The sequence below is a fragment of the Schistocerca americana genome, chromosome 3, assembly GCF_021461395.2.
Source record: "Schistocerca americana isolate TAMUIC-IGC-003095 chromosome 3, iqSchAmer2.1, whole genome shotgun sequence".
Taxonomy (NCBI): Eukaryota; Metazoa; Arthropoda; class Insecta; order Orthoptera; family Acrididae; genus Schistocerca; species Schistocerca americana.
The window spans coordinates 93,893,458-93,907,842 of record NC_060121.1 but is presented as its reverse complement, the minus strand read 5'-3'; the positions used below and the strand labels follow the sequence as shown (position 1 = coordinate 93,907,842).

Genomic DNA, 14,385 nt, shown 5'->3' with positions numbered 1-14,385 from the left:
TGTAACAAATTTAATACTAAACGGAAATATGTGGAGCGATTTGACATCCAGAGTAACCGGTCCATCAAACAATTCGTCTGCGAGAATCAAATAAAATTTACATATACCATATGACTGCAAAATGATCCAGATTAAAATGTTGGCCCCGAATGTTGCTAATCTTTATCTTTAGTCTTGCAATAAATCACTGTATCAGAAATGTTATTGTCATTACGTAGAAAATTAACATAAAAATTAAAGCTTCTGACAAAATTGCTTGGAAATTAACAAGATAAGACCTTACTGAAATCTTCTAGTGGTATCAAGCGTCTGAAAAAATATATTTGTTCACGAATACACTCCGACAGTCATTGTACCTTACAGTGGAGATGACCTTTGATGATGATTAATTTGTTGGCGTACCTGCGTGCACGAAACGCCCGTCTGCTCTGCAGCTTGTCGCTATAAGGCGTAATGATGTAACTGCTAAAAATCAAATTTGGTTTGTCGTATTTGCGATGTACAATGCGAGACGGAATGTTACCAATTTTCACATAACGCTTCTCATTATAAATTCGCTATGTGCAGTTCATGTGTGCAAAGAGAATCAAGAAAGTAAATGAAAATACAGAACTAATCTCAACGAGTGATAAACGAGAACAAAGACTCCAAGTTCAACTATGCTTCATGACGCCATAACAACAACACATCTTTTCATAAAGTTCTCACACCTAAACAAGTTAGCATAAATATTTCTCAACAACTCTCCGGCGTACAATTGCCTTCCTTGACACTTGTTTCAACTATAAGACAAAACCATATGTTGCATTATAAAATTTCTACAGCAAACTTTAACCATACGCAGTGCTCTAAAGATAAGAAGCTTCATAGTTACAAATATAAAACACTGGATTACTTTAGAAGTTGGCTTTTGTCATTCTTCCATTAACATAATTTAATTTGCGCAATATCTTTCCTCAAACCATATTATTACAAAACCCTTTTTACATAATGCTGCCTCCGCTACATGGGTTCCATCATTTCAAACCAAGTACATTGCCAGACTATGCAATACACACTGCTACTCTCTGACTTACTCTGACGAACACCTCTGGTCTCAAACACAGTCTTACAAAGGATATGGTGTATCGATACTACAGAGGTTAAGTACATTCATCAAATTCGCAACTTCATTCATATTTGTGGTCAAAACTTACTGAAAATACTCGTGGCAAATAGGATAGCCACCTTCCAAAGATAGAGGCTCAAACTTGGTGCCGGAAGAGAGCCTACTGCTGTCGAATAGCACCAATGGGACCCCATCCGACGAATGGATTTTCATTGCAGTGTTTCATGCCCTCACATCATGAGACACTGATCAAATGTTTGGAATTTAGTGTAGGACATAGGCGCGAAGACTGGTGATCATAAACTTTCCGCCACCACCTCTCCTCCCCATGCAAGCAAAATACTGAAACTGAAATTTTTCCCCCACCAAGATTCGAACTTGCTTATCTCTGAGCCACACGCCACTACACATGCGTGCGATAGTGATCACGGCTACAAGGAGGGTACTGGAGGTTACAGCGAGAAAGAAAGTGAGGTATAATGTCAATTATGTGGTGGTACAAATTTGTGAAGCCGAATGTGATCGTTCAGACTGAGGTCAGGGATTGTGTGATTTGATCATGCCACACGCTCCCTGTGCTTGATCTGTCCATACTGTTAATTAACTCTGGCATTTAACACACTTGGTACGTGATCCATGTAATGAGTGTTCCATTTGACATTCCTCATTTAGTCGCATAACCAAAAACTCTGTGTGTGTGTTGACGTCATCACTACGCATATTCATATTTTCGTTTTACTCTTTACAAATCTCAGGAATGTGCTGGAGGTGGCAGAGTTTCCCTCGGATCTGGAAGTCGGCGGCAGAGATGGCTCGCCGATGGACAATGCAGTCGACTCTGACAATTCTGTGTCAATGAGAGAGGCGCCCATCGAGCAGAATACCATCTCCAGAGACTCACAGCTGACGGAAGACAAGAGTCATCTGCCCGACCACGTGAGTACAGGGTCTTTTCAAAAGCTGATACTCAATTTGAAACATAAGTCTGTCCACTTCAAACATATCAGTGACCTTATCGAGTGATTGCAACATCTCAAGTTGTCTCCAATTCCTGTGTGAAGGAACACAGCAGCGTTTTACAGTAACATGTATGAAAACTGCAACAGTAACAAGGATGCATGCGAAAGGTATGAACTTCATGCCACAGATATGGTACCAGTACATGGCAGCAATCACGTGATTAAGAGTATATAATGAGTGTGTTACAAACAAAGGAAGAAACAGTTACATCGCGTAGTTGGTTGGGAGACCCTGACAATCAGGTTCAGCTACCTGTTCGGAAATAGTTTTCTTCCTCCTTGCCCCTGTTTCCTTGCGGTGTGTCTTAAGTTTATATGTTGAGAGTATGTGAATTTGATGTCTGTACAGGGCAACACTTATTGAACTACATGAAATAAAATCGTCATAACTTCTGAACGATTTGCGTTATATCTGCACGGTTGGCCGCGGTGCATGATGGGATTTAGTATGCGCATGCGCACATGCCTTGCTGTTTTCCGCCATTTCCACGTGAAAATGCGTCCGTCTGGTTAGCGGAGTGGCAGTCTGCCTTCAGCATCACACAGTGCGGTCCGTGTTGCCCTCCGGGTCCGGTGCAGTGCATGCGCCTGTTTGTTTACGCCGGAGCAGCTTCACGTTTGCCATGTTTTGAGTCTAGAACGTACAGAAAAACAACTTTGAAGTTCATAAAACTTTGAACATAGCTGCTAAGGTTCGTGTCATAATTATATTAGAACAAATAAGCTCTAGATCACAAATATTAAGTCAAAATTGACCAGGTTTCGACGCTACTATGAGCGTCGTCTTCAGAATTAGACTAACTGTTCTAAAACATGTTAAGTATGTAATACATTAATAAAATTAATGTTTGTGCTGACTGGAAAAAGATGCAGTACTTACAAGTCACATATTAAAAAAGATCTAAGCCGGAAAGGCGACGTCGTGAATAGTTATAAGTAAGATGGCGAGCCGCTAAGGGATGCTCGTACTTTAGTGAACAAGGGTTGCAACCAGACTCTTGTTGCAACCTTTGTTCATTGTTGGGAAAACGTTGTCGGTTGCCTATGGAGCCATGATTGCACCCAGGCGTACACCCCTTCGTCCGAAGCAAATCGATATCCACGAATGTCTTTTCCTCATGGCTCCGAAAATATAGTAATCGCATAGGAAGACATCGCCACAATTAATGCACAGCGATATGTGGACACTGTAAAAATTAAAGCGTCTCCTCAAGTCCAAACACTCACGATTGTTGACAGACGGCATTGTTCTGTTGTCGGGAAATTTCAGCCCACATGTTGCCAAGGACATTTAGACTACGCTTCAGAAGCTTTTCTCGGAAGCTCGTACACATTCTCCAAACCTTCGCGATCTTTCCCCATACGTCTCCATATTTTTGGAGCTATGAACAACGACATTCGAAGCCACTGATTTGCTTCGGACGAAGAGGTGCATGTCTGGATGCAATCGTGATTCCGTAGGCAAGTGCAAACATTTTTCCATGAAGGTACTGCGTTTGGTCCCCCATTGGCATAAATATATTACCATTTTGCCATTTACTTTTGAAATAATAAACAGTTTACTTACTTTTTTCCACCTGTCTCGTTTTCATTTGACTGCACCTTATGTATCAACATAGCTATTGAAAACACTTATTCTTTGAGAACAATGTTTCAAATAACCCATCACTTTCTTCCCCACTAGCTCCCAGTATCTCTCCTAGCTTCTCTCCAAACATTTTCTTTCTTTTACAGTCTGAGCTAAATAAATTTTCCAATGCTCATTCCCTTCACAATTACCCAGTAAGGTTGTCTTCGTCAAACGAATGTTCATTAAAATGTACTGACGTTTCAGATCCGAATTACAGACATCAATACACTCTCGTCAGAGTTGATCACTTCATGACTCCTACTCAGCTAATTTAAAATTCTCACATCCTCAATTATAGTCGATAATGTCAATAGGTCCCTGCTTTTCTTTCCTTCCCTAATTTTGTTATCTACCTAACGCGTTACGGAACTTTTCAGATATAGTATTTTTATCGCAAATAGTATACACTAAAGTATCATTCATCTACAAATTATAATCATTAATACAGACTGTTCTTATGTATCACATCTCATTTTCTGCCCTTGGTGTATCTTGTTCTTTCTTTTCTAAGATAACTATCAGTTTCTTTTGTCATATAAACTTTTTCTTGCTATCTTTCGATAACTTTTATACACAATCGATTTCTTCTCATTTTTTGATAAGTGTTTAATTGATGAGCTGCATACTGCAACAATGTCCTCGAAATCATGATTACTTTACTACCTCCTCTGTCATTGCTTATTCTTTCCAGTGCCTATTTACATCTAATTTTAATCCAAATCATGTTGAATGGATTTCTGCAGAATGACATTTGAGTCCCTACAAATATATCATTCTCCGATTTTTCCACGGTTCACACTTCTCTTGCATACATTGGCATGCGTTAGTCATTCCACTTTAAAAATATCCTTCATAATTATATGTGATTTTTAAAAGGACTTTCATCTTCTGAACAGGCCTGCCTCCGGTGATAAACTAGTATGTATAAGGGATTAGTATAATCGTTTTACCCTGTTATAGGAATGCTACCTATGACTGTCCGACTACACGAGGATTTGAACTATGTTACTTGAGAATAGGGCATTATTCTCTTACAAAATGCTCATAATACACTCTCTGATTACTCTTTTGGTGGGTATGACCTCAGGAGACGGAAAAACATGACATGAGGCCTAAACATTAGCGAGACAGGTTCCTATCATACTGAACGTCTATTGCGGGTAGAAAAATTACCCACGGTAAGTACATAAAACAATTTAGAATGTGAACGATAACTGTAGTCCGTTAGTTCAAATGGTTCAAATGGCTCTGAGTACTATGGGACTTAACATCTGTGGTCATCAGTCCCCTAGAACTTAGAACTACTTAAACCTAACTAACCTAAGGACATCACAGACATCCATGCCCGAGGCAGGATTCGAACCTGCGACCGTAGCAGTCGCGCGGTTCCGGACTGAGCGCCTTAACCGCGAGACCACCGCGGCCGGCTGTAGTCCGTTAGTTATAATGGCTGTACTTAGCAGTATAAAATTACGAAGGAAAAGCCAGCACATGTGGGTAGGAGGAATATGGGTAGTTACTTAGAACGTAAGTTAATCCTGCATCAAAATTAATTACTAAACCAACACTAAACTCAATATAAGTATAAAAAAGACGTCCCAAAATCAACTAAGCTACTTGAGAGCATGGGAGAAGTCATAGAACCAGAATCGGAGCTTCTCCACAAAATTTGTTAACTTCCATACTTGTTAAATCAGCAAAAACAAAAACTTTTGTGTGTGGCTCATTCTGCATAATATTAAATGGTCTGCACAATGTAGTTTCTTGTACTCGTGATTTCGAACATAGTGTGCAATTTACTATCAGTCTCTATTCAGATTCAGTACATTATCGCATTCTTAGAATAAAGTTAGCGACTGAAAGACGTCCTCGCACTGTCTTTGACCAATCCGCCCAGCATCACCGTTACCGATTTAATCTACACGTGTCCAGGAGAAGACCGCTACATAAAGCATCTCGTGAATGAATAGAGCTTGCCGATTCCGCACCCATCCAAGTGCACAAGGTTTGTCTAGATGCGTGCATGTCGAGGAGGTTAGCACCCCTTACCGGTGTATAGCAGTAGATTGGAAAGTGTTGTAATACAACAGCAGACGGTAAAGAAGAACAAGAAATGTGTAGTTTTTATGGATGTTGGAGCTCCAGACGGATGGAGTTCGAAGCATTTTACGTAAATCAACTACACTATTAATTCTAAAGTTCTGTCATAGTGTTTGGGATCAGTAACAGTGGGTACTGATAAGAGAGGACATAAACACACACACTCCTGAGACTACAGGGTTCTGCACTTGTAACAGGCTATAATGTTAGATCGCTTCAGTTTTGAACCCATTATTCATGTGGAATGCAATGCTGTTAATATTCCAATGTACGAAATACATTTCCAACGCATGACATACATCCTTCTTGTAGGTTTCTCTATGATGAACTATGGTAACAAACTGCAAAATGAAAAAAAAACTGCTTCTTTAGAACATCAGTTCTGCGTGATACATGCACGATATAGCTTTACAGAGATGTGTAGCGTCCACTGTTCATATCAGATCCTGGTTGAGAAATTATACTATGCCTGCATCAGTCCTATATAACATGATTGTTAGTAACGGAGAATACCTCTTACAAGAAAACAGATAAACGTGTATCAGTGGCGGTTGACTTCTGAAACCACTAACTCTGTAAACATGACATCAGTGAAGCAAATGTATACACAGGGATTGCTGTGCTTCACAAACACCTAGCGCTAACTTACAAGGGAACCTCCCCATCGCACCCCCCTCAGATTTAGTTATAAGTTGGCACAGTGGATAGGCCTTGAAAAACTGAACACAGATCAGTCGAGAAAGCAGGAAGAAGTTGTGTGGAACTATGAAAAAAATAAGCAAAATATACAAACTCAGTAGTCCATGCGAAAGATAAGCTACAACAGGGACAATCTGAGCTCAAGAGCGCCATGGTCCCGTGGTTAGCGTGAGCAGCTGCGGAACAAGAGGTCCTTGGTTCAAGTCTTCCCTCGAGCGAAGATTTTAATTTTTTATTTTCAGACAATTATTGTCTGTCCGTCCGTTATCTTTTCATCACTTTTTTGGGAGCGATTATCACATCCACCATAAAACCTAAATCGGGCAAGGTAGAAGTGTCTTTTTACCCATTCGCCAAGTGTACAAGTTAGGTGGGTCAACAACATATTCCTTTCATGTGACGCACATGCCGTCACCAGTGTCGTATAGGATATAGACGTGGTTTCCTGTGGAGGAATCGGTTTACTTATGAAATTGCGATAAAATGTTTTCAGTTCCCATTGGAGAGGCACGTCCTTTCGTCTACTAATCGCACCGTTTAGCGGTGCGGTCGCAAAACACAGACACTAAACTTATTACAATGAATAGAAACGTCAATGAACGAACGGACAGATCATAACTTTGCGAAGATAAAAAAAGTAAACTTTTCAATCGAGGGAGGACTTGAACCAAGGACCTCTCGTTCCGCAGCCGCTCACGCTAACCACGGGGCCACGGCTCTCCTTGGCTTGCATTGTCCTTGATGTTGCCTATCTTGCGCATGGACTACTCAGTTTGTATATTTTGCTTACTTTTTTAATAGTTCCACACAACTTCTTCCTGTTTTCTCGATTGATCTGTGTTCAGTTTTTCAAGGCCTATCCACTATGCCAACTTACAACTAAATCTGAGGGGGGTGCGATGGGGAGGTTCCCTTGCTAGAATCATCCTTGTTTCGAAACTGAAGCCTCGATTGTATACCCAAGATGCGACAGGAGAATGGAGTACACCTCATTAATCTTCGTTCGTTTAGAGGAATGTGTCGAAACAGGATGGTCACGTTTCATCAAACATGAGATGAAAAGAAAAAAAGGCGGACAGTGCTCCCTCACAGGCAGCATCAGTAACCTGCCGGCTAAATTCAGTGAGAGCCAATCAGAATGCTCCCTTGATTCACAAGATACCCTTTGTGCTGGGACTGGTTTGAACAAGACGGGGGCAAGGTATCTACAGAAATTTCTGATAGTAATGTGATTTTCAAGTGTTCAAAGACAAGTTGAAGCAGACAATCCATCTCTGACGGGATGCTGTCAATCATCCACCATTGTGTCATTAGGAAATCTCAATACCAACAGCTATAGGACACCGAAAATTCCAGCCATTTTTGCCTTCTGTAGAGCAGTTTCACTGACCATCAAAGTAGTCACCAGCATTGTGTAAAACCCGTTGCCAGCGATGTGGAAGGCTTAGGGTACTCTTCGCAGTGCCAGTTGTGTTAACAGTTCGAGCGGCGCAGTCTATTACGCGACGAATTTGTAGCAGCTCTGAAGCGAATGCTGTGAAGTGTTTCCTTGAGTTTAGTAATCGAGTTGAACTCACGAGGGTTTAAGTCAGGGAAGTGCAGTAGGTAGAATAGCACTTAGCAGCCCATCAGTCAAACAAATCAGTAACAGCTTGCACTGTACGTGCTTGAGCATTGTGTTGCAAAATGCTTGTAAGGTCCCGCAGAAAGTGTCATCACTTCTGTCTCTATGCTGTTGACTTTTGGAACACAACCTACAACCAGCTTAGAGACAAATGTGATGACACTTTCTGCAGGACCTGACCATCATCTTACAGGACAATACTGAAGCACTTACAGTGCAAGCTGTTACTGATTTGTTTAACTGATGGGGCTGCTAAGTGCTATACCACCTACTGCACTCCCCTGACTTAAACCCTCGTGAGTTCAATTCGGTTTCTAAACTGAAGGAAACACTTCGTGGCATCCGCTTCAAAACTGCTATAAATTCGTCGGGCATTGGACCGCGCCACTCAAACTGTCAACACAACTGGCACTGCTAAGAGTATCCTACGACTTCCACATCGCTGGCAACGGGTTGTACACGATGTTGGTTACTACTTTGAAGGTCAGTAAGACTTTGAAACATGTATCTACTTTGTTCGGGCTGTAAATAAATAGTTGCCGCTATTAAAGTTCCAACTCTGGTACACACATCGAATTGCACTTGGTTTCCACTGTATCCGCTGTGTATCACACACTTTTATTTAGTGAACTCTCGAAACTGGCTATCATCAGCTTGCATCTTGCTGGCTGACATGACCAGTAGGGCAACAGCGCCACCAGGTCGTTTTGTAACTGAGGGTTGTCTGCATCAGGGGCAGATATGCACTCAGGGGTAAACATGTTGTTCTCCTTTGATTGGCAGGTCTTTATCCTATTGTTCTCCTTCAGTTGACAGGTCCTTAACCTATTGATCTGCTAAAAGAATCCTTCCATATGACTGACAGGTCCTTAACCTATTATTCCCCACCACCTCCCCCATGCCCCTCAGGAAACCACAAACCCACTCCCTCCCCCTCGCTACTACAGGTACACTTTTAGGTCTGAGTTATTAAAAAAGCCCCTCTCAGTTTTATAAATTTGATTGACTACTGAATTAAACTGATCAATTAATTAACCTGTCCCCTCTGGTCAGTGCCCTCCCCCCTCCCACTCTAGACACTGTATGTAATATTGTTTAATTATTTATGGCAGTGCATGGAATATAGTTTATTTAAACAATTTATGGGATTCTGCTAAGTGCTATGGGATATAGTTCATGTATTTATTTAAAGAATATTTCAAGAAATCGATCCCCCCTCCCCACCATCCAATTCGCCTCCATCCCCCCTGCCCTCTCCACCACCTACCGAGCGAGGTGGCGCAGTGGTTAGACACTGGACTCGCATTCGGGAGGACGACGGTTCAATGCCGCGTCCGGCCATCCTGATTTAGGTTTTCCGTGATTTCCCTAAATCGCTCCAGGCAAATGCCGGGATGGTTCCTTTGAAAGGGCACGGCCGACTTCCTTCCCCGTCCTTCCCTAATCCGATGAGGCCGATGACCTCTCTGTCTGGTCTCCTTCCCCAAACCAACCATCTCCACCACCCCTGCTGTAACTGGAAATTGGCAGCTCACCTGCGGAGAGGAAGGGTGTCACAAAGGAAAATTCAAGGGTATATCGTTTATTTATTAGAAAAATCAGTTTTCGGTGGCTGGATTTCTCTTGATCATCATTCTCCGCTGTGTAGAAAGATGCAGGTATTGTAAGAAGTAATTAAATGGATCGCCTTTCTTTTTATTTCAGCCATGCAAGGAATACCATCATGTAACACACTTCACCCGTACTTACACAGTTAAAAGTCTTTCGATAACGAAGCACACACCATCTGCCATCCCCTGGCCACTAGACCACACAGAATGCCACCGCACATGATCCCAGTAGTCGCGGCCATCATCTGCCGAACCACATGCAGGTGTCAGTTCGGGCCCGCAAGCATGAAGCAGCGCCATCCCTTTCATACTTGACACTTGAGAAATACCTGTCGAAACACGTTTTTACCTAAGCACTGTTGCTGGCCCGATGCTGTACAGTGAGATATTTGCATAGCGGGTCACACTCAGCGAGATGTTTGCATAGCGGCTCACACTCGCAGGCCCAGCTAAAAGGTTGACAGTGTTATACCATCACATGTTTATGTAAATAACAACCAAGTCTCCTTGAAGGAAATTGTAAAGTCTCACAGCAGTAGTTAACAGTCGCTTTTGTTGTTGTAGGAGCTTTCGTGATATCTCACAATGTCTGCATGGAAATTCTTGCCCTAAGAGGATCTGTCTAAAAAAATAGTCCAGAATAATACTGAGTGCATTCCTCCTGATGGTCCTAATGAGGTTTCACATGCTACCATTACTGGAAATCCTGACGTCCTGCGGGATGCTGTCCCTTATCCACCAGTGTGGCATCAGGACATCTCCATACCAACAGCTGTAGGACACCGAAAATTGCAGCCACCTCTCTCTTCTGTGGAACAGTGCTTCGAATTCTGCTTGCGTAATTGTTCTGATTTTCCTGTCTGTTCTTAGACAGTGCTCTCTTTCCAAACAAAAAGAATCATTTTATGATTAGCAGTGATTTCACAAATGTGCATGTACATGATGAGGGCTTTTAGCAGTGAGAACATTAACCGTTTCTGATACGGATGTTGAAAGCAGGACTGTAGGTTGCAAGGAGAGTCACGCATTGCTAGTAATGGCTGTGATCTTGAAATTGATTTTCAAGGAAATTTGGGATTTAAAGCCATTTTTTTTAAAAATGGGAACTAATATTTGATTTCAGATTAGAAAAAAGGGGCACGTTTTATGTATATAACGATACATTAGTCAATGTTATGGCAAGATTCAATGGACATCAAATAAGCAGATAAGTTTTTAGTTCTAATAGGGACTATCTCGGAATAGAGGAGAGATATAGCTAAATACACTGTCAGATAGGAATTGAAAGGGGCATAAGGCTCACGAGAACATTCATCTGGTGACCGTAGCTGCGTTAGTCGCTTGGAGAGAAGTCGGCTGGAAACTGATGTATTGAATCGGGACGCAGTTTGTGTGTTCCATGGCCATTACGAGAGTGTGAGTGTTACAATTAACTGTTCGTAATGCTGTCAGAAACAAGAAACTTGATTCCGAGGACAACGTACATCCAGTGACCGTAGCTGCGCTAGTCACTTGGAGAAAATTCGGCTGGAGTGTGAAGCGTTGAATCGTGACGCAATTTGTCTGTTCCATCGTCATTATGAGGATACGAGCGTTACAATTCCCTGTCAGTGGTGAGTCGGAAACAAGCAAATTGACTCGCAGGATGTCGTGCACCCGGTAACCGTGGCTGCATTAGTCGCTTGGGAAGAAGTCGGCTGGAGACACATTGAATCGAGACGCCGTTTGTGTGTCCCATTGTCAAAACGAGGGTACGAGTGTTACAAATATTTGTCAGTGCTGAGTCGGAAACAAGTAACTTGACTCTCACGAGAGCGTAAATCCGCTGACCGTAACCTCATTAGTCACTTGGAGAAAATTCTCCTGGAGAGTGAAGTATAGAATCACGACGTAATTTCTTTGTTCCATCGGCATTAAGACAGTTCGAGGGTTATAATTAAATGTCAGTCGTGCGTCGGAAACAAGGAACTTGAATCGCAGGAGAACGTACATCTGGTGATCGTAGCCGCATTAGTGGCTTGGAGAATAGTCATCTTGAATGTTTTGCATCGCGACTGAATTTTTGTGTGTTCCATCGTCATTACGAGGATGCGAGTGTTACAATTAACTGTCAGTGGTGCGTCGCACACATGTAACATGACTCCCTGGAGAACGTCCTACCGGTGACCGTGGCGGCGTAAATCGCTTGGAGAGAAGACGGCTGGAGAATAAAGTACTCACGCGAGACGCAATTTGTTTGTTCCAATGTCATTACGAGGGGATGAGGGTTAGAATTAACTGTCAGTGGTGGGTCCATCAGGTGACTCTGGTGGTGTTAGTCACTTCGTAAGAAGTCGGCTGGACATTGAGGTACCGAATCGCGACGCAATTTGTGTGTTCCATCGTCATTACGAGGGTGGGAAGATCACAAGTAAATGTCCAAGGAGCATCGGAAACAAGAAACTTGACTCCCAGGAGTGTGTAAATCCGCTGACTGTAGCCGCGTTAGTAGTTTGGAAAGAATTCGGTTGGAAAATTAAGTACTGAATCTTGACACAATTTGTATGTTCCATCGTCATTATGAGGGATCGAGGGTTACAAATAACACTCCGCGGTGCGTCAGAAACAAGCAACTGGAATCGCAGGAGAACGTCCATCCAGTGACCGTGGGCGCCTTAGTGGCTTGGAGAGAACTCTGCTGGAGACTGATTTATTGAATCGCGACCTAGATTGTGTGTTTCGTCGTCAGTACGAAGGTACGAGAATGACAGTTAACTAGTCATGGTGCGTAGGAAACAAGCAACATGACTCCCAGGAGATCGTACATCTAGTGATCGTAGGTGGATTATTCGCCTGGAGCAAAGTCAGCTGGAAAAGGACGTATTGAATCATGACGCAATTTGTGTGCTTCATCTTAGTTATGAGGGCGCGAGGGTTACAATTAACAGTCAGTGTTGCGTCGGAAACAAGCAAATTGACTCCCAGAGGACGTAAATCCGCTGACAGAAGGTACGTTATTTATTTGGAGAGAAGTCGGTGGGGGACTGAATTACAGATCCGCGACACAATTTGTGTGTAAAATCGTCATTACGAGGATTTGAGGGCTACAGTTAACTGTCAGTGGAGCGTCGCAATCAAGCCAATTTAGTCCCATAAGAAAGATGAGCCAATGACCGTAGTTGCGTATGTCTTTTGGAGATATGTCGGCTGGAATCTGATGTAACGAATCACGACGCAGTTTGTGTGTTCCATCATCATTACGAGGGTTCGGGTGTTGCAATTTACTGTCCGTGGTGCTTCGAAAACAAGAAACATGACTCCTGGGAATACGTACACCCGGTGACCGTAGCTGCGATAGTCACTTGGAGAGAAGTCAACTGGACATTGAAGTACAAAATCACGACACAGTTTGTGTGTTCCATCCTTATTACGAGAGTGCGAGTGCTACAATTAACCGTCAGTTTGCGTCGGAAACAAGCAATTTGACTCCCAGGAGAACGTCCAAACGGTGACCTTGTCGGCATTAGCCGCTTGGAGAGACTTTCACTGGTCGTGTGTTCCACAGTCATTACAATGGTGCGAGGCTTACAATCAACTGTCATTGATGCGACGGATACAAGTAACTTGACTCCCAGGAGTACGTCCTTTTGGTGTCATTGGCAGCGTAACTCGCTTGCAGAGAAGTCGGCTGCAGAATAAAGTACTGTATAGCGACGCAATTTGAGTTTTCCATCGTCATTATGTGGGTACGAGAGTTGCAATGAACTGTCAGTGGTGCTTCATAAACTAACACCTTGACTCCCAGGAAGGCGTTCATCCGGTGACTGTGGTTGTGTTAGTCGCTTGGAGAGAAGTCGACTGGAGACTGAAGAATTGAATCCCGACCCACTTTGTGTGTTACACTGTCATTACGAGGTTGTCAGGGCTTCAATTAAGTGTCAGTGGTGCGTCGGAAACAAGCTACTTGACTCCCAGGAGGACATAAATCCGCTGACAGTAGGCGCGTTATTCGCTTGGACAGGAGTCCCCTGTATTCAATCGCGAGTTAATACTGCGTCTCGATTCAATACACCAGTCTCTAGCCGACTTCGCTCCAAGCGACTAAAGCAGCCACGGTCACCGGATTTATGTAATCCTGGGAGTCAAATTTCTTATTTCTGACACACCACTGAGAGGGAAATGTATCTCTCGTATCCTCATAATGACGATGGAACACACAAAGTTCGTCGGGATTCAGTACTTGAGTCTCCAGAAGACTTCTCTCCAAGCGACAAACGCGTCTACAATCGCCGGCAGTACGTTTCCGACGCGCCATGGACAGTTAATTGACACACTCGCACCCTCGTAATGACGATTGAACACACAAATACTGTGTCGATTCAATTCTTCGGTTTACAGCTGACTTCTCTCCAAGGGAATAACGCAGCTACGGTCAGCAGATTTACGTTCTCCTGGAAGTGAAGTTGCTTGTTTCCGACGCATCACTGACGTTCATTTTAACACTTCTACCCTCGGAATGACGATGGGACAGACATATTGCGATTCAATACCTCACCCTCCAGCAGAAATTTCTCCAAGTGACTAACATGCGGACGGTCACTGTTTTTACGCTCTAC

The 14,385-nt window shown here is 42.9% G+C and overlaps 1 protein-coding gene across 1 annotated transcript in view; it reads left to right on the top strand.

The window, feature by feature from the left end:
* Positions 1 to 1,927: 1,927 nt before the first annotated feature.
* LOC124605892 (basic salivary proline-rich protein 1-like) overlaps positions 1,928 to 14,385 on the top strand; it is a 44,369-nt gene continuing 31,911 nt past the window's right edge. Inside the window, exon 1 of the mRNA XM_047137840.1 lies at positions 1,928 to 2,044. Within this exon, the coding sequence (XP_046993796.1) occupies positions 1,928 to 2,044 (117 nt within the window). The remainder of the gene's footprint in view (positions 2,045 to 14,385) is intronic.